Source organism: Macaca thibetana, chromosome 17, assembly GCF_024542745.1.
Source record: "Macaca thibetana thibetana isolate TM-01 chromosome 17, ASM2454274v1, whole genome shotgun sequence".
Taxonomy (NCBI): Eukaryota; Metazoa; Chordata; class Mammalia; order Primates; family Cercopithecidae; genus Macaca; species Macaca thibetana.
This window is the reverse complement of record NC_065594.1, coordinates 18512586-18534687: the sequence shown is the minus strand read 5'-3', so window position 1 is coordinate 18534687 and position 22102 is coordinate 18512586. Positions and strand designations below refer to the sequence as shown.

Sequence of the window (22102 nt, the reverse complement as noted above, 5' to 3'; positions counted from 1 at the left end):
TACCACTGAGACTTGACTGCAAAGGTAGTATGAAGATGTGTGTATTGGGAGTCTCTGCTTCTCACTCCCACCCCCAGGAACCTAAAGCCTAGATGACTAAAAAGAAAAAACATCAGATCAAGGGTATGGCTATGATTACCCAGGTTTGTTTTTCTGGCCCCTCCAAGCTAGAGGACTACCTGGGGCTCTTAGCCTTGGATAAACCATCCTGCCGGTATAGCAAAGCAGATGAGAAAGATTTGGCCACCCACACAGCAATCAAGAGCTCCTCTAGGTGGGCCAGGAAATTGCAATTGTCCCTGCCCTGTGGCAGCGCTAAGCCACCTGTGGAGTGGCAGTAGGGGCCAGGAGGAGTGGCAGTGTTCAGGGCTCAGCTGCCCAGCTGGTCCCTAGGGACCAGGAAGTAAGTGCCAGTGAGATATCAACATCAGAGCACTCCAGCTGAGGCAATTTAAAAGAGTGCATAATTGGACATAATAGAGTTAAAATATAATTGCCTCATTAAAATGGGTTACTAAATCTCATTGTGTGTGAGTGTGAAAGAGATAGACAGACATGTGTGTTAAACTGCAAGAAAGAGAAGTTACATAAATGAATGTGAGTGGGTAAGATCTGAGAGTGCCTGGCAGTGCCACCTAGATAGAAGAGACCCTGGTTCCTAATGGACAGTGTGTGGAAACCCCCGGCTTGTGGCTGCTCTTGTGCAATGACAGCTCAGAGTTGGGACAGACTAAATGTAACCAAGTCTCATCTTTTGCCAGCGGGTCTCCATTTTTAAAATCAAAGCTCCAGGTTAGGAATGCTTTTCTATCCCTTTGCTGTCTCTAGTTCACCTTGGCATGGCTACCAGAGCAAGCTGTAAAATTGGGACTTTTCATGTCTAGTTGCCTTCATGGCAGATTCAGAGCTGGATTTGAGGCTGTTGGCCTGAGTGACAGGAGCATGACTGCAGGGGTGAAATACTTCCAAGCAGCCACAGAAGTCTTTATCACCCTGTAGGGGAGCCCATACAAGTAACATTTTCTGCTCCTTCCCTGAAAGTTAGAACACAATCAGGCTTTGGTTAGATTTAGTAAATGCTCCCACCACTAACACACACAGAGAGAACGCTCTTCTTTGCTGACATGTGGTACATAAACTACAATGTTTCCTGCCACTGCCACCTCCACTCCCACTCTGAAAATCATCAATGCCCCCTATAAGAACTCCTGAAGGGAGAAAAATGTCACCTACTTACCTCCTTTAAAATATTTTCAAGAAAAGATCAGTAATTTCTGACAATTACCTAGAACTCTCATTATCCCAAGAGCCTCAAGTGGTCATGCTTCACTTTGTTCTCAATTTCCTAACATGAGTACAATCTGGCAATTAGCACAACTTAGTCCGGAAGGAGCAAAATTAATTTTTGTCTCAAAACCCTCACACATTAAAATGTCAAGACTAATGAGTTATTTTATTTTTTGTTGTAGAAAGCAGATAAACATTAACAATCTGGTGTCAGTAAGTGTCACTAACAAGACCCAAAATATGCAGAGTGCTTATTGTAGGCATAGCTTAGGCAAGGAGATGAAGGAAGCAAATAGAGAAGGAAGGGGGTAGAGGGTTCCATACCCCAGCCCTAACCTGTACACAAAATGCTGATCATACCCCATCACCCTTTAAAACAAGAAATGTCAAGTCAACATGAGAGAGCTTAAATTCACCCTAACCAGCTTATGTGACTCATCTCTGCTGGTAAGCACCTGCCTTTAAATGCAGATTTTCACTTATATGCACAGATTTGTTTCTATGCATGATTAAATACTCTGTTGATTCTTCAGATAAGTTCAGAAGTGCAAAAAAGTAGGAGGATAAGCTTTTTAATTACAAGCAATTCAGCCTGGCAAATAGAACTCTCAACCTGTCCAAGTTCTGGACTTCCAAACCTTGCCAAGATCCCCATCTGCTTCTTCTGTGGGAGCTTGGGGAGGGGGTGCTGATTCAAGTTCCCACAGAAAGAATTAGAAAATCTTGGACCAAATGCTTAGTTCTAACAAATAAAGAGCCTCAGTTCTGGATAAAAGTTAAATTGTTAAGAGATTCCACTGCTCTGGTTTTGGGATGGGGTTAGGAGGGAGTAGTATGGGATGGGGTAGGATGGGGAAATGACAGAACCAGATTTCAGCTCATCTTGATGAAATTTGGAGTTACAAAGGCTACTCTTGTTCCCCCAGGTTTTTTTGGGAATGGGCCAGGGGTGACTGGATGCCGAGAATCCTGAGTGGCTCTCCCTACTCCACCTCCATGCCCAGTTTCCTTGAGTGCCAGGATACTCCAGAAGCCTCTGAATGGAGGCCCCTGAAATGTTATGCAACAGAAATTGGCAACCCTTTCCTTTCAAGCTGCCAAGCGGGAGAAGTGTTGGTAGGTGGTGGAGGAACAGGGAAGGTGAATGCAATGTGTTAGCTGGGAGTCGCGACTCAACATGTAAGGTGTCCCCAACTGTGTAGCCATTGCTCAATTGACAGGCAGATGGAGGGCAGATGGGCAAGAAGGGTGGAGACAGAGGCAGTATTGAGGAGAGGGTCCAGAAGCCAGAAGTGGCTGGGTGGCAGCTGCTGAGTCTCAGCCAGGCTGGCACAGTTATCAGGAAGCCTGGAGTGCCACCCTCTGGTAAGTGAGCCAAGGGTTGGTTGCTAAATCCTGTAACAGAACCCTCCCTACAGGCACTTGGCATTTGAGCTTTAATGGTTTTGGCACTTGGCCTAATTGCTCAGAATATGTGCTCGGTTAGAGAGTAATTCCTTCATCACACTCAGTAAGTATCTGCACACAGCACAGAAGCTGTGATATTTTTATTCCAGTAATTCCTTTGCCGACCACCAACATTCTATGAAACCTTCCTTGAGGCTAGTGGATATAAACCAAACTCAGAGTTTTACATTAACTTTAGACTCCAGATTATGAATAATTTTTAAAGCAGAATGTCTACCCAGTAAGAAAACTGGTCTATTTTGTTCAAGAAACTATCTAGAAGGAAAGTTGCAACATACAGTTAACAAAAGGATTCACATTTTATCTTAAAACACCGAAAGCTGGAAATCAATCTGACATACTTGCTTATTCTTGTTAATGTGATTAAGTACCATAACACATTTTGGGATTAAGGTCATTTCAGTGAGTGAAATAAGATTATTTCTAGTATATGAGATATCTAGATTTTTCAGAGATTAAAGTCATATGCTAGTATTCAAAAATCAGTCAGAACCAATAGAATCCAAGTCACCCAATCCAGGGTTTGGGAGAGAAGGATAAGTGAACAATATGAATAAGGCCTCAATATGCTGTGAGAATTTGCTTAATTTGCCATGGGATCAAAGCAATTGGAACTGCCAGTAATTCAAGTGTCAGTGATTGGCTTAATTGGTAAGTCTACAGTTTATTTTTATAAACTGTGGAATAGAAGACAGAAAGAGGTATCAGAGGGCATGGCAGAAGGAAGTCTCTTAGCGATTCTTTTTCAAGGAACAAATTTGATTGCCTCATTTCCTTGCTAAAAACTTTAATAGCAAAAATGCAAAGAACATACTTCTAAGTAACACATAGTTCAAAGAAGATATCATAATAGATAGAATTTATATATCTGGAAATAGCCTGAAAACATATAAAGCAAAAACTGGCAAAACTAAAAATACAGGAAAATCCACAATCATAAAGTATTTAACAAGTATCTCTCAGTAGCTGATACACCATGCAGATTAAAAATCAGAAAGGCTATAGATGATTTAAACAAGATTAACAAAATTTATCCTTTTACCATATACAGAGCACTGCACCCAATACTACAGAAAACATATTATTTCTAAATCTAAAAAGGACAATTTACAAAAACAAATCATATGTTGGACTATAAAGCAAGTATGAATAAATATAAAAAGGTTGATACACAGAATATATTTTCTGGTTATAGTGGAATTAAGCTTGAAATCAGTAATATAAAAATAACTAGAAAATATTCATATGTTTGAAAATATATTTCTAAGTAATCTATGAGTCAAATAACAAATCACAGTGGAAATTAGCAAATACTTCTGAAGTAAAAGGTAATGAAAATATGACATATAAAAGTTTATGGATATAGCTAAACCTGTGCTTAGATAGAAACACAGATGAACACATTAAATATATTTAAATGAATACATTACAACAGAAAAAGGTCTGAAAATCAATAATATGAGCTTCCATTTCAAGAAGAGAAAAAGAGGAGAAAATAAAATACCAAGAAAGTAAAAGGAAGGAAAAATATAGAGCAAAAATAAATGAAATAGAAAACAAATATACAATAAAAAAAAAAATCAACCAAGTCAAAAATAGGTTCTTTGAAAGGATAAATAAAATCCGTAATTCTTCCAAGACTACCCAAGGAAAAAAAGAAAGAAAACACAAATTACCAATATTAGATCTACAGACCTTAAAAAAGTAAAATAATAGTAAGGAGAACATTATGACAAAAACATTTAGATGAAATGGACATATGCCTTGCAAAATAAAATTTACCAAAACTGACACAAGAAGAAATAGAACAGCTAAAGAGTTTTACATCTATTTAGAAAATGGGATTTTTAATTAAAAACCTTCCCACAAAGGCATCTCCAGGTTTAGTTGGCTCTACTTGAAACGCTTCTAAATATTTAAGAAAGAACTAACAACAATCTTACATTCTTCCAGATAACAGAAAGAGAGAATATATCCCAATTTGTTTTATGAGGCCAGTATTATCATATTATCAAAACCTGACAAAGACCTTTAAAGAAAGGAAAATTACAGGGCAATCTTTCTCATGAACAAAGATGCAAAGATCCTAAATGAAGTGTTATCATATAAAATAAAAAGATATATAAAAAGCACAGTACATTATGACCACTGGGTTTATTCCAGAAATGCAAGGCTGATGTTTGAAATTCTCCATATTAAGTAAATAAAAGGGGGGAGGCACAGATATCAAAATTCTCCCCAAATTGATACTGATACTCCCCAAATTGATCTCTAAATAGACAGAGAAAAAAAACTGATCAAATTCAATACTTATTTGTTCTTTAAAATAATCAGGACACACCAGGAACAGAAAGGAATTTTCTTAATTTGATAAAGCTTATCTACAAAACACGCATCTAACAAACAATTGAAAGCTTCCTCTCCTTCCATAAAATTTACAATTAATAAGTAAATTTAGCAAGGTCACTACTAAATATACAAAAACATACAAAACTAAATCCAGTGATTTATACAGAAAGGGAAAATAATACGATCAACTTACGCTTATTTTGGGAATGCAAGAGTGATTTAAGGCCAGGAAAATTATAAATATCATTTATCACATTAACAAATAAAGGAGAAAAGCGAAATGATCATCTCAGTAGATTCTGAAAGTGGTTTAATAAAATTCAACATCCATTCATAATTAATAACAGCATGTAAGATACAAAGTAACTTCCTCTCTGATAAAGATTATCTGCTGAAAATTTACAGCAAGTATAATTCTTTATGGTGAGATAGTGAAAGCTGAATTAAGAAAAATAACCATTATCATAGCTATTAGTTAACATTCTGCTGGAGGTTCTAGCCAGCATAAAAGAAAAGAAAAAGAAATAAAGGGTACATAAGCGTCAAAGAAAAAAAACCCACAAAACTCTTATTTTGTCTTGAATAGATCTATATAGAGAAAACTCAAAGAAAAATCACTGAAAATAATATTACGAAGGTGCCTGGATCTATTATAATCAACATATAAAATCAACTCCACATCTTTATTTTTTAATTGTACATTATTTATGGGGTACAGTGTGATTTTTGATACATGTATCCATGTGTAATGATCTAACAGGGTAATCAGCATATACATCACCTCAAATGTTTGTAATTTGTGTCAGACACATTCAAAATATTCTCTTCTAGCTATTTGAAAATATATAATAGATTGTTGTTAATTATAGTCACCCTACAGTGCTATAGAACACTAGAATTTTTCTACTATTTAGCTGTACTTTTGTATCCATTAAACAACCCCTGACTATCCCCACCATCTCCTTACATGTCCCTGCCTCTAGTATCAACTATTCTATATTCTACTTCTGTGAGATGAATGTTTTTATCTTCCATCTGAGAACATGCAGTATTTATATTTCTGTGCCTGGCTTATTTCACTAAATATACAATGTTCTCCAAGCTTATCCATGTTGGCACAAATGAGATAATTTTGTTATTTTTTTAATGGCTAAATAGTATTCCCCTGTGTATATATGCCACATTTTCTTTATCTACTCATCTGTTAAAGGACACAAGTTGATTCCATATCTTGGCTATTGTGAATAGTGCTGCAGTAAACATGGGAGTAAAAATAAAATATCTCTTCAACATATTCATAATTTCCTTTAGATATATACCCAGTAGTGAGATGGCTGGATCATATGGTAGTCCTATTTTTAGTTTTTAGAGGAATCTCTATACTGTTTTCCATAGTGGCTGGACTAATTTACAACAGCATATGCATTCCCATTTCTGTGCATTCTTGTTAGCATTTGTTATTTTTTTCTCTTTTTGATAGTAGCCAAAATGAGATAATATCTCATTGTGGTTTTGGTGTGCATTTCCCTGATGATTAGTGGTGTTGAGCTTTTTTTTTTTTTTTTCCATATACCTGTTGGCCACTTGTGTCTGGTTTTGAGAGATGTCTATTTGGCTCTTTTGCCCATTTTTAAAATTGGATTTTTTTGTTGTTGTTGCTCAGTTGTTTGAGGTCCTTGTATATTCTAAATATCAATCTCCTGTCAGATGAATAGTTTGCAAATATCTTCTGAAGGTTGTATCTTCACTCTATTGATTATTTCTTTTACTGTGCTGAATCTTTTTAGTTTGATATAATCTTATTTGTCCATTTTTGCTTTTGTTGCCTGTGCTTTTGAGGTTTTCTCCATAAAATCTTCACCCAGGCCAGGGTACTGAAGTGTTTCCCCTATGTTTTCTTCTAGTAGTTTCATACTTTCAGGTCTTACGTTTAAGTCTTTTATCCATTCGGGGTCTAGTTTCACTTTCTGCATATGAATATCAGTTTGCAACTGCTGCACATAGAAGTCAATTCCATTCCATATACAGCAACAAATAATTGTAAGTGTAACTTAAGAATAGATATAATTTACACTCTTAACAAGAACTGTAAGTTTCTTAGGAATAAACACCAAAGTTTTCTCAGATATATATTAAGAAAATTACAGTGTTTTTGAAGGACATTAAAACTACCCTAATAGGGAAATTTTGACATGCTGTGAGTTGGATTAATCTAATAAAGATATCAATTCTCCCCAAATTGATACATAGAGTTGAAGTAATCCCAACCATATCCCTAATAGCCGTTGAAGAAATGTAAGTGGATTCTCTATTATAGTGACAAATTTACATTGCTATTTGTGGAATGGCAGAAAGCCAAGAATGGCTAAGGCACTCTAGATGAAGAAAGTGCCATATATTGAGACTTACTACAAAGTTATAATAATGACATTCGTTGTTGGTGCAGGAATGAATAAACCTATAAAAAGAGTGCAGTAAAAATACATAAATTTATTCACATATGGGAATTTGATATATGACAGAGATGGCACTAGCCTTCCCCCACTATTATCACACACAGAAAGAAGAAAGCAATACTAATTCTACACCATCCCCCAGAGACCTGAGGTTACAAAGAGCAACACCAGAGCTAATGATTTACCACTTGCAGAGAGTCTTTTGGTAAATCAAAGTAGTGTGTTTGCACATTTTTTGGTTAAATGCAAATTCTGTTATGGTTTGTTATTATATGATCCGTTATATTAACCTATTAATACTCAGCTCAGTGGGGAAATTATTTTCTTTTTTGTAAGATTTAGAATAAAGGCAGGGTACATTGAGATGTTCTTTCTGTTTTTGTTGTTTATTTTCTTTTTTAGCAGCACCTTTTGGCTTTTTAATGCTTAGCTTGCTTATATCTTTGTTTGTAAAAGCATCTAATAGTTTTAAGCAAGGAAAATTCCTAGTCTGCAATTAAATATGTATGGCAATTATGTGGAATACTAATCAAATCTTTGGTGTCCTTTCTAAGACTTAGCTTCTAAGGTAAATTCATTTTTCTACCTCAGTTCAATCTTCATTATCATTTTACTTTCCACTGGAGGCCCAGCTAGCCCGACAGTGGCCAGCTCTTGCCTAAATCCCGAAAATTAGACTTATATAGATGATACCCCCAGAAAGACTCAGGGCAATCTCAACACAGGAGACCCAACTTTTGATGCTGGCTTGCACTCTTGCTTCTTGTCATTTTGCTTTTAGTAGGCCAAAGCTAATACTTCTCCAGTGGAATTTCAGATGTTGACAGTGATGGAAAAAAGAGTATATTTAAGTAAATTAATTTCCTGGTAGCAAAGGTGTAAACTTTGAAATCCTAGACTGGCTTAGACTTTCACTGTTAAATTCACAATAATGTAACACTTTGCCAAAAGATGCTATGTCCCCTCAAAGCAAGCAAATATAACATATGAATACTTTTGGCCCTATCAACAATTTCCCCAATTTAGCTAATTTTTGTAAGCTTAGTACCATTTATTTTTACTTATTAAATTGTCGGTGCTAAGAAAGTTTTATTTTTAACATTCACTGGTATTAAGGTTAGTTGGATTTGATAGACTAATATGCTGTTATTAATCTAATTATTAATATTACATTCATTTCTCAGCTAGTTTATAGAAATTTCATATTTGGACCTGCAAAAATACATAATTATATTATCTATCTTCCAAAGCACATTCTCTCAGAGGTGAAGTAAGTATGGAATTTCAAGATGATAGGTAATTGTGCTTAATACAATTATAGTCCCAAAGTAACCATATGTAGTCCTATCTATTTATAATATTATCTAAACAGCATATTTAACTAAATATGTATTCAATATTATTCAGTATTATTATATGACTCTGCATTTCACTTATATATTTATTTTAAAGTGCATAGTGTATAAAAAAACTGATAAATATTCCAAGACTGGACAATTATATATCAGTACTATTGCCAGTTTCAAGTATTATTATATGACTCTGCATTTCACTTACATATTTATTTTAAAGTGCATAGTGTATAAAAAAACTGATAAATATTCCAAGACTAGACAATTATATATCAGTACTATTGCCAGTTTCAAGGAAAATATCCCTCAATTTCTAGTTTTCAAAAGAGGCCATCAGATGACAAAACCACAATAAGATCACAATTAAGACATGAGAACTGGCCTGTTTTAATTCCATTATATTTGCAATTTACTTTGAGAAAAAATTCATATAACATAAAATTTACCATTTTAAAAAAGAGCACGATCCAGTGGCTTTTAGTATACTCAATGCTGTGCAACCATCATACTGTGTAATTCCAGGACATTTCTATCACTCCAAAAAGTACCTGTTAGCAGTCTCTTCCTGATCAGTTCCTCTCCCTATCCCCTGGAAACTGCTAATCTACTTTCATGTCTCTGTGGATTTGCCAATTCTGGAGATTTCATTAAAATGGAATCAAATTATATATAGCCTTTTGTGTTTGGCTTCTAATTAGAATAATGTTTTCAAGATTCATCCATGTTGAAGCATGTTTCAGTAGTCCATTCCTTTTTATAAATGAATAATATTTCATTGTACAGATAGATCACATTTTGTTTATCCGTTCATTATCTGATGGACATTTCAGTTGTTTCTAATTTTCAGTTATTATAAAGGCTGCTATGAATATTCACGTAAGTCTTGTGTAGACATAAATTTTCAATTATCTTGGGTAAAAGCCTAGGCATAGAAATGCTAGGTCATATCATAACTCTACTTAACTTTTTGAGGAACTGCTTGTTAAACTGTTTTCCACATCAGTTGTACCACTTTACATCCCCAACAACAACGTATGGGACTTCCAAGTTCTCCACATCATACCAGCTTCTAAAATTACTAACATTATAGTCACCTTGATATGTGCAAAGTAGAATCTCATCGTGATTCTGACTTGCATTTCCCTAATGACTAATGATGTTGATCATTTTTTCATGTTAGGGTTAGGGTTAGCTATCTGTGTATCTTCTTTGGTTAAATACCTATTCAAATACTTTGCACACTTTAAAATTTAGTTGTCTTTTGTTTTGTTTTTCAAGGAAGAACTTGATGTCCCAAAATTATTATTATTTTTTTGTAGAGATGGGGTCTTGCTATGTTTTCCAGGATACTCTTGAATTCCTGGCCTCAAGCAATCTTCTCACCTAGTGCTGGGATCACAGGCATGAGCCACCGTGCCCAGCTCAGTTGTTTTTTTTTTTTTTTTTTTTTTTTTTTTTGAGAAGGAGTCTTGCTCTGTCGCCAGACTGAAGTGCAGTGGCGCAATCTTGGCTCACTGAAACCTCCACCTCCTGGGTTCAAGTGATTCTCCTGCCTCAGCCTCCCGAGTAGCTGGGATTACAGGTACCTGCCACCACACCCGGCTAATTTTTGTATTTTTAGTAGAGACGGGGTGTCCCCATGTTGGACAGTATGGTCTCCATCTCTTGACCTCAAGATCTGCCCACCTTGGACTCCCAAAGTGCTGGGATTACAGGCATGAACCACCACGCCAGCCCTCAGTTGTCTTTTTATTGCTGAATTGCAAGAGTTATATTTTGGATACACAGCCGATCCTTGAGCAATATGGGTTTGAACTGTGTGGGTTCACTTACACATGGATTTTTTTTTCAACCAAAGCAAACAAAAAAAAACAGTACTCGTAAGGTGTGAAACCTGCATATATGGAGGAATGGCTTTTCATATACATGGTTTCTACAGGGCCAGTTTTTAAGACTCAAGTATGTGCAGATTTTGGTATACAACCACATATACCAAGGGATGAATATATATTCTAGATACCAGATTCTTGTCAGACAAAAAACTTGCAAATATTTTCTACCATTGGGTGGGTTGTCTTTTCACTTTCTTGATAGAGTCCTTTAATGCATATATTTTAAAATTTTAATAAAAACCCAATTATATTTTCTTTGCATGCTTGCACTTTGGGTGTCATATTTAAGAAACCATCACCTAATATAAGGCCATCTACATTTCCTTCTGGAGATTTATAGTTTTAGCTCTTATATTCAGATCTTCCATCTATTTCTAGTTCATTTTTGTATATTTTTGTAGATTTCCAGTTGTCACAGCCCCATTTTCTGAAAAGACAATTCTTTCCCCCATTGAATGGTGTTGGAAGCCTTGTAAAAAAATCAATTGAGCATAGATATATATGTTTATTTCTGGACTCTTAAATTTTATTCCATTGAAATATATGTCCATTCTTATGCCACTACCACACTGTTTTGATAACTGGAGCATTGTAATAAATTTTGATATTGGGAAGTTTCAAGTTGGGTTGGCCATAGTCCTCCACATATACAAATAAATTCTAGAATCAGCTTGTCCATTTCTTAAAAAAAAAAAAAAAAAAACAAGCAGATGAAACTTTGATAGGAATTGCATTTAATCTGTAGATCAATTTGGGGGGATATTGTCATGGTAATAATAAGTCCTCTGATCCATGAACACAGGATGTCTTTCTAGGCCATCTTTAATTTCTTACAACAGTATTTTGTAGCTTCCAATAGACAAATATTTCACTTCTGTGGTTTATTCCTAAGTATTTTATTCTGTTTGGTGTTACTGTAAATGAAATTTGCTTAATGTTCAGATTGCTCACTGCTACTGTATACAACAGATACTTCCACAGTGATCTTGTATCCTACAATGTTGCTAAGCTTATTAGTTCTAGTTTCAGGGCTTTTTAGAAAGATTATTTAGGATGTTATATATATTTTTTGATATTTTGTGTATATGTGTATATACATAAATACATATATCTGTATATATATAACCACGTCATCTACAAATTAACATAGTTTTACTTCTTCCTTTTCAATCTAAGTGCCTTTTGTTTCTTTTTCTCATCTAATTGCTACGGCTATAATATCAAGTACAATGTGGAATAGAACTGTTGAGTATCCATGTCTTGTTCATGATCTCAGGAAGAAAGCTTTCAGTTTTTCACCATTAAGTATAATGTTAGCTGTGGGTTTATTCATAGATTCCTTTCATCAGTTTGAGGAAGTCCCCTTTTTCACTTATAAAAGGGTGTTTCCTTTTTTTAAGTCTCACTCTGTCACCTAGGTTGGAGTGTAGTGGCATAATCATAGCTCACTACAGAGTCAACCTGGGAGGCATGAGTCACTGTGCCTAGCTGGTGCTGGATTTTTATCAAATGCTTTTTCTACAATCACTGAGGTGATCATGTATTTTGTTTTGTTTTTATTAATATGATGTAGTACATTAATTGCTTTTCATACATTCAGTTGACCTTACATTCCTGAGATAAATTCACTTGGTTGTAGCATATAATTTTTTCAAACAATGCTGGATTCTGTTTGCTAGTATTTTGTTGAGCATTTTGCATAGATCTTCATTAGGGATATTGGTCTGTAGCCTTCTTGTGAGGTCTTTCCTGTCTTTGTTGTACCAATAACAAATATTAGCCTTGTAGAATAAACACATCAGGGTGTGTTCCCTCCTCTTTTGGGGGAAAAATTTGATTAGTGTTAATTCCTCTTTGAATGTCTAGTAGAATTCACCAGTGAATTCACCAGTAATGACATCTAGTAGAATTCACCTGCGAAACCACCAGTGTATTCCCCAGTGAAGCAATTCACTAGGCTTTGTTGTTGTTGGGAGTTTTTTGATTACTGACTCCATCTTGTTGCTATAGGTCTATCCAGATTTTATATTTCTTCTTGAGTTTATTTTGGTACTTTGTGTTTTTCATTTGTCCACTTTCACTTGTTTGCATATATTAATAGCATTGTGTTATCCTTATTTTGTAAGTTCAGTAATGTCCCCTCTTTCATACTTCAGTAATTATTATTATTATTATTGTTCAGTCAGCTAAAGGTTAGTCAGTGTTTCTATCCTTTCAAAGAATTTACTTTTGGTTTTGTTAATCTTCTATATCATTTTTCTAGTCTCTATTTTGTCTCTGTTATAATCTTTATTATTTCCTTTTTCTTGCATTAGGTTTAGTTTGCTCTTCTTTTATGTTTCTTAAGGTTATTGATTCGGTTATTTCTTTCCCTTTAAGGTAGGCTATAAATTTCCCTCAGAACTATTTTTGCTGCGTTTCATAAGATTTGGTATGGTGTTTCATTACAAACTTTCATCTCAGAGTATTTTCTAGTTTCCTTTGTGATTTCTTCCTTGGTCCACTGGGTTAAGAGCATCTTGTTTAATTTCCACATATTAGTACATTTTAAAAATTTCCTTTTGCTATTAATTTACAATTTCATGTTATTGTGGTTGAAAACATACTTTGTATAATTTCAGTCTTTTAAAATTTATTGAGACTTGTACTGTGGCCTAACATATGGTCTATCTTGGAGGGTATTCCCTGTGTACTTGGAATGTGTATTCTGTTGTTTTTGGGTGGATTGTTCCATTGATGTCTACTAGATCTAGCTGATTTAGAATAGTTATTGAGTGTTCGATTCCCTTGTTATTCTTTAAGTCTTTTGTTGATTTTTTTGTCTAGCATCCTTTCATTTCAGCTCCAAGTACTTCATTGAGCACTCACTTAGGGCAGGTTGGCCAGCAATGAATTCTCAGTTTTTGTTCATCTGGGAATGTCTTAATTTCTCCTATGTTTTCAGTTTTGTCAAACACAGATACAACCCCCCACCCCCCACAGCTCTTTGAATATACCATCTAATGCCTTTTGGTTTCTACAGTTTCTGATGAGAAATTAGGTATTAGTCTTATGGAGGATCACTTGTACATGATGAGTTACCTCTCTCGGCGTTTTCGATTCCCTCTTAGCCTTTGGCTTATAACAGTTTGATTGTGATGTGTCCCAGTGTACATCTTTTTAGTTCATCTGACTTGGAGCTCAGTGAACTTTTTGGATGTGTAATGTTTTCCACCAAATTTCCAGTATCCTGACAATATTTCTTCAAATATTCTTTCGGACTCTTTCTCTTTTTCTCTGAGACTCCTATTGTCTGTATATTGTTGATGGTGTCCCACAGGCCTCTGAGGCTATTTCCTTTCATTCATTTTTTTTTTCTTTTCCTTAAACTGGAACATCTCAATTGACCCACCTTCAAGTTTTCTGAGTTTTTTCTTCTGCCTGCTCAAAATTGCTTTTATCCCCTATAATGTATTATTTTGTGTACTAATTCTCATGTCCAAATAAGTTTCTTTTCATAATTTTTATAAAGTATAACTTTAAATTATAACTTTTAAAATTATAAATTTATTTAAAAACTTCCTTTTTATACCTGTATCTTTTTATTGTATTCTGTATTTGGTAAGACACTCTTCTCATACTTTAGTCCTTCAGACTTGGTTTCCTTAAATCCTTGAGTATATTTAAAATAGTTAAAATCTTTGTCTAGTAAGTTCAATATCTGGGCTATCTGTTGGAAATCAGACTCTCTTGCCCCACCCCATTTGTTGTTGCTGCTTTTTATAGCTGTGATTATATTTTAGTGACTTTCATGAACTCATTCTGTAAAATCTATATTCTTTGTCGTGTGACCACTTATGTGTCTGATTCATTAGCTTAACTGTCAACTAATGATTAGATGCAGAGTTCCCTGAATGCCTAAAACCAAAAAATTGCTCCGTCTTTGCTGAAGGGCTCTGTGTGCCTGTTGGGACATGTCTTGGACACTCAGCCAGGCAGCTTCTAACTTTGCTTCTGCCTTCATTCCCTGCTTGCTCAGATCCTCAAGGTCAGGCAGAGGGGAGAGATTGGGGTCTCTCTGTTCGTTCGTGAACATGCACACAGTCCTAAACATGCACAGAGGCCTTCTAGATTCCCAGAAATATGTAAGAGTTTTTCAAAGTCCTTATGAATATCTCATTCCCAACCTTTCTTCCAAAGCTTTCTGGTTAGTTTATTATTTGCCCCAACTGTTATCCATTGCTTCATGTAGCAATGACAGGTAAATGTTTTAAATAAATTCCCCACCCCCACCCCAGTAGAGGGTGAGTTCCATAATAGGTACGATAAAAGCCAGTTTTTTGAATGGGTTTTCCCAGGAACAATCAGACAGATCAAATAAGGTCCATTTTGCCAATAAGGCCCATTCTGCTCTTTCCCATACCATGAATGTGGCATGTGCTTTTCAAGACTACTGCTGAACTAGGGAGCAAGGTATGGAATTGGCATAAGTTAAAGCACCAAAATGCTTGCTGTTATTACTAACATTTGGCTTTTTTTTTTTTTAAGTAACTCAGGTTACTGTGATTTTTTTATTAGTTTCTAGAGTCCTGAAAAAGTTGACTTTGACCATTTTTTGAAGGCCAGTTTTATTGCTACCTTTATGAGGGGACAAAATTTTAAAATTCACCATTTTTGCTCTCACCATGCTATTATATGATTTTACATCTTAACCAAATAGTTAATAGAACCCAATCATTATGATAATCTCAGACTGAACAATGTACAGTTGTGGTTTGAAACTTTGTTTTCTTGCTCTCAACCTCTTATCCCAAGGACATCCGGCTGAATTATAAAGGATGATATTAGTTCATTTTTTCTTCTTGCCAACATGCACAAGCACTCTACCAAATTTCATGTTAATTTACAATATATGTAACTATCTCTGTGCAAAACAGGGAATTTCTCAATGGGAAACAAATGATTTGGTTACATTTTTAAACTCTGATGCTTATCACAGCGCCTACTACCTAGTAGGTACTTAAGAAATGCATTTAATAAGACTAATGAAAAAAATAGCTATCATATATTGAGTTCTAACTTTAGCCCAGGTCTTATGCCAAGCAAATTTCTAAACTATTTTTTAAAATTGTAAAATATATGAACAAAAGTTTATGTAACATATACGAAAAATTTTAAAGAATATTTAACAGTACTAACAACCTAGCATAAGAATAAAACATTATCAGTAACTTCAAAACATCCTGTGTTTCCCTCTCCATAATCTTAAATTGTATTAATCATTTCCTATATTTTCCTTACACCTTTACCACATGTATATCTATGTATATTTTTTATACTTTATTAAACATTCTATAAAAGGGTATTATATTATTCTGATTTCTTTCTCAACATTATATAATTGAAAACCATTCATTTTCTCACTGCTGTACTCCATCCTATGGATCTATCTAAAGACATTTAAGCTAACATTATTCTGGATAGAATAGGTTGAAGTAATAAATCCCTAAAGGAAGGATTAAAAAAAAAAGTAACCAGGATCAAGCCCGAGAGTATGCCAACTTTTAGAAATCATATAGAGGCAAAAGAGCCAGGGAAGAAGGTCAAAAGAGGGTTGGGCTAACGAAATGGGAGGAAAATTAGGAGAAAGTGGTGCCATGGAAGACTGGAAAGGATAGAATTTCAAACAGAAATGTGTGGAATGACACTGAGAGTTCAACAAGTAGAGATACAGAAGAATCTGCTGGATGTGACAACATCCAGCACTGATGAAAAGCTTATCAGGTTAGTTTTGGTGTAGTGGTGAGAGACTGAAACTGTATTGGGATACTTTAAAGACAGAATGAGAAATGAGGAAGTAGATGACAGCATGTCTAAACTAGGAAAGGAAGCAGAGAAATGGAGGTGTTAGGATCTGGGAAGTAGAGAGTATTAAAAAACATGATGAACATTATGACATTATGTATGACATTAAGAATAATCCTAGCGAGAGGCCAGTTGTTGCTGAAGCAAGATGAAGGGATAACCCAGAGAGAGAAGGCTCTAATAAGAAGATGAGAGATGCAAGCCAGAGCATAAAGGAAGGGAATATCCTGTCATAGAAAGAGAAATAACATCTCAAGTACCAAACGAGGACGGAGAGGAGATGGGTGTGATGTTTGAGAATAGGAAAATAAGGAAGATTAATAGTTTCTATTCTTGGTGAATTATGAAGGATATTAAATGAGAATGTGGATGAAGAAGTCCTTTAGAAACATGGAAAGTTAAGAGTAGAATTACAAACTAATATTGAATGTCTGTCTTAGTTCATTTAGACTGCTATACCAAAATACCATAAACTAGGTGGCTTATAAAAACAGCAGACATTTATTTCTCCCAGTTCTGGAGGCTGCAAAGCCCAAAATCAAGGCACTAAAAGATGTGGTGTCTAGCGACGGCCTGCTTCTTCACTGATGGCTGTCTCCCACTGTAACATCACATGGTAGAAGGGACAGGGATCTCTTGAGCTGCCTGAGTAAGGGTACTAATCCCATTCATGAGGGCTTCATCCTGACAACCTAATCACCTCTCAAAGGATCCACCTCCTAATACCATCACCTCAGGGGTGAGGATTTCAACATGAATTTGGGGAAACGTAAACATTCAAACTACAGCAGTGCCCATATGAACACTGTAATCATGAATTCTGAGTAAAGTCAATCAGTCCATTTGTGTCATCTTTTTCCTCAGGTAATATCCACCTGCTCAAGTGAAGGCACAGAGAAAGAAATGGAAAAGTTCAACCACATAAGGGTTTTGGCATTCAAACACCCTTCCTCTCTGAAAGAAGTGCAGACATGCATTTTCTAGGTTATACTTATGCCAAGTGAAAATAATTCAAAATGCAAACTCTGAAGTAATAGCAAACTTAGGTGTTATATTAATGGATTATTACTTACAATGTTTTATTTTGCTTTAGTTCTCAAGATCATACATACCACATTTCGCCTGTGAGTCTTTCACTGATTACCTCAGTTTTGTCCTATGTTGTACTTCCTTTTCTATTAGTGCATTTTCTAAAAACACATCAGTAGGATGTATATCTACAGGATAGCTGCAATAATTGCTGCTCTATACATATTGTAATATTTTATTTGAAAAAAAGCCAGCTAAAAAGCACAATAAATTTTTCGCTATAAAACAAAGGAATTTACTCATGACAAGGTATCAATCTTCTTTCACTGTAGAAATAAATTATATAAAATTTAAGTTCTTGATTTATACTTTATTTTCTGTCTTTTATATATAACACATACTAATCGAAGGGAAAAAAAACTAAAAATACAGATTTATACCCAAATGGATAATGATTATATAATCATTCTTACTCCAAACAGAATTGTATTAGGTATAAACAATTATAAACTTTAGATAAATAGGTCATATTCTATAAATACCAATTTGTTATATACAACATAATCTTCTACAAATATTAGTTTTATGTTATTACTTTTCAAAATATTTCAAACTAGTTATTGTTTTCCTTGTGCTTCAGTTTTCTCATTTGAAATTTAGGGACTTACCCCTTTTTATAGATTTACTAGAAATCAAGTTTTTTTGCTGATAAGAATGTCAAATCAGGCACACTGGGATTTATTCCTTTAAAAGCACAGTCATTTTGAATCTTCCTAATAGGTAATGGTCTAAAGTCAGAGTCCAGTTACACCATAGAGATAAGACACACCGCCAATTGACAACCCTTCCTCTGGCAGATTTTTCTCCAATGTTTGAGTAGATCATTGTTTCTTGGTGTGAACACCAGATAAAATGTGTAGTCGGTTGGATTTAGGACCCATATTGTATGACAAATACCCATCTTTAAACACCAGCCTTAGACACAGCTCAGGCTGTCTACATGCTTAGAGTTCATTGGAAAGGCTGAGTTCCGCCTTGAGGTCCATTGAGGGCTCCCACAGAGTGGAATCCACCCTGTTTAAATCACTTTTCTCTCTCCTTTTTTCTCATTATTGCTGAGTGTATATTTAAAATTGTGTAAAAATGTATGCAAATATATATAGTATGCTAAAGTAGAACAGAAAGGAGATTCACTGCCATATACACCAGAAGCACAATTCACTGTTATTTTTCTCTCTTCTAACAACTCTTTAAGGGCAGCTATTTTGGGGACAGAGACATAGGCTAGGTTCAGAAAAGCTACTAAGTATACCTACTCATATTAATAAGAAAACAAATGAATCTTTAGGTAAGGAGACATTTATTAAGTCATATCCTTATACTAATTCTTAAATTTAGACAAATTTTTTATATGCTGTTAATTTAGAACTACTAGTCTTGTAAAAAAAATTCTTCAAACCTTTCATATTACTTTATGCTTCCTGAATACAGTGAAAACTGCAGAGCTGGAGAGATGGCTAGCAAAAAAAATAGAGCATCTTATTTAGAGTAGATACACAGCAATACTAGCTCAGGTCAACATGTTATTTACTTCCATGTTACTGAGACCAAAAAAAAAAAAAAATTATCGGGACTTACAATCTCATGACACAAAGAAAACTGTAACTATCAAATTTTAAAGTAAAAATTCAAAGAATAAAAAATAACCTTCAGTGTTTTAGGCAGGTCATATTTTGCTAACACAATGAAATAAGATAATCAGGAAAGAAGCGTCTGCACTTGCTGTGGCGATCGGTGAAGAATGTTCTCTGGATCTTTGTATTCATTGACTGGATTCATCACAGCTGCATACACTTCACCATAGGCTCTGCAGACTAATTCTGTAGATTGTTTTACAATCTGCTCTCTATTGATAAGCAAACAAAATGTAAACACATCATTTGAAAAAAATATTTTTACTAAGAATTATAAGACAGCTTGACATTTCAATCAATACATTTCACTTTCATTATCATCACACATGCACTATTTAAGAATCACTATACGGGTACACAATCCTGATTTGGGGATAAAACATAATTTTATATTTATTATTTATTAAATCTTTCTCCATTACTATATAGGTTGCAGAGGGCATGGACTGTGTTTTGTTCCTGATATATAGTGAACTGCTATATATTTGTGCCTGATACACAGGACTGCTAAATAAGAAACAAAAACTGTGACCCAATGTCAATGTATTGATTTTGCAAAAGTGGTAACACATTAAAGAAAGATGCTTACAATTGTTCAAATTTATCAACACTTTTATCTCTCAGAAAACTTAAACTGCTCTTTCACCTATAGCTTTTACTCTAACAACCACATCTCCTAGCTTTCTCTTCAACTCTCTATATCACCCCAAGCTAAAATGTGACGCTTGCAGCAAATCACAGCTTTCTCACAAATACATATTTCTACAAAAGCACACAAAAGAACAGAGTTTTGCAAATGTTTACAAAATTATCCAGCTAGAAAAAACAGTACTGGTTCATTAAATGTGCAACAACTCTCTGCATAGTTCCATGACATTAACTTCCTGTCATCCCCAGCTACTTGTACTATTCATGTATCACTGCGAGAAGATGGTACTAATGGTTCTCATGGTACTAGCCATGAGAACACTGGTACTAATTTTCTGATTTTTACAAAAACTAATAAAAATGTAGTTTTTTTTTTTTTTGAGACGGAGTCTCGCTCTGTCACCCAGGCTGGCTGCAAGCTCTGCCTCCTGAGTTCACGCCATTCTCCTGCCTCAGCCTCCCGAGTAGCTGGGACTACAGGCGCCCGCCACCACGCGCCGCTGATTTCTTTGTATTTTTAGTAGAGACAGGGTTTCACCGTGTTAGCCAGGATGGTCTCGATCTCCTGACCTCGTGATCCGCCCGCCTCAGCCTCCCAAAGTGCTGGGATTACAGGCGTGAGCCACCGCACCTGGCCATAAAAATGTGTTTTTAAAGCTTTGCTTCCAAACTTCCTTTTCTTGTAGTTTCCTACTTGTGTTAATGGCATAACAATGTCGTATCACCTCAGTTCAGGTTCTAAAATGACCTCTTGCCTGGAGTAAACGCAAACTCCTATCTATTCTTCTCTCTTTCAGTATCTTCCATATTCAATCCATCCTACGCACTGTTGTTAGATTAATCTTTCTGAGGCATACTTTCTATCATATCTTTCTCTTACCTGGAGCTTTCAAAGAGCATCAATGGCCTCTTTTGGTTTCAGAGAAGCCAACATTCCTTCTCCTACCATTCAAAATCATCTAACACTTTCCCTATCACTACTCTAATTCCAGTGCTACCCCTGACTGTTCTCCCGGCTCTGGTCTTGCTCATCTCAGTTCCTTTGCTCCTACTTCATTTTCCTAGAATGCCTCTTTCACCACTTTTAAATGCTCTCAATGTTCAGCAAAAATGTTCCCTCTTATCCATGAAGTCTTATCTGATTTTTAGAGCTAGAAATAATTACATCCTTTGTGGAATGTCCATGATACTTTTTCTGTTCCTTTTATGTAGCTTTTACCACTCCTAACTTAAAATAAAGCTTCTACATTTTCTTGATGTTCAGATCCCAACAGTTTTGTATTAGGAAGGGGTTAGCTCTGCATCAAATGGATATGACTGACATATAACCCAATTTCCAAAATGTCCTTTAAAAATTATTAAATTACAGAAATACATGTTGTTCATGTCTTACCTGTCCTGCAAAATTTCAAGTAACTTGACACTGTTTATGTTCATATGTCCCTTAAAATCCAGTATATTTTGAATATGATGGATGCTCAATAAATACATGTTCACTGAATACTTGGAGAAAAATAACTTTTTCCTTATTTACAGAGTCCTATTCTGGGCTCTTGAGCCACCACTGTTTTCCATAAATGCTGAATCAGTGGCTATTTCAGGGCAAACTGTTTCTTCACATAGTCAAGAGTACGTGACTGTGACTAGCCAGACTAACGTAATAGTTATAGCGTAATAGTAATATTGTGTTAAGTTGTAACACAAGTCAATATCATGAGGCCATGATCAACAGAACATATTCTTTGTTTTTCTAGGAATTATGTTCTTTTTTGGTAATAATGGATAGAATAATATATTTTTAAGATTATCTGTGGAAATATATGCATCTGTGGTCTAGAAAAGAGAATAGTTGGATGGAATAAGAAGTCCACCTATGATCTTGGAATATCTGTACACTGTTCTAATGGGGTCCAAACTCTTGGTGAGTTGAAGTAACTTGACATTTTCCAAAAATTGCTAAAGCTTCCAAAATGACAGTGAGTAGTAGAAAGATATGCTGTGTAAATTTTCTGAGCAGAGTAGAGTGGTGCTACTGGTTGTACTACCTTTTTGCTGAAAGGAAAGGGATGATGGTAGAAACTGGT

The 22102-nt window shown here is 35.2% G+C and overlaps 1 protein-coding gene across 2 annotated transcripts in view; it reads right to left on the bottom strand.

Moving 5' to 3' along the window:
- Positions 1-18025: 18025 nt before the first annotated feature.
- Positions 18026-22102, bottom strand: part of COG6 (component of oligomeric golgi complex 6) — a 101422-nt gene continuing 97345 nt past the window's right edge. Inside the window, exon 19 of one of the 2 annotated variants that reach the window (XM_050766117.1) lies at positions 18026-19582. In XM_050766117.1, the coding sequence (XP_050622074.1) occupies positions 19435-19582 (148 nt within the window). In that variant the 3' untranslated portion in view covers positions 18026-19434. The remainder of the gene's footprint in view (positions 19583-22102) is intronic. The other variant, XM_050766122.1, reaches the window with a different exon arrangement.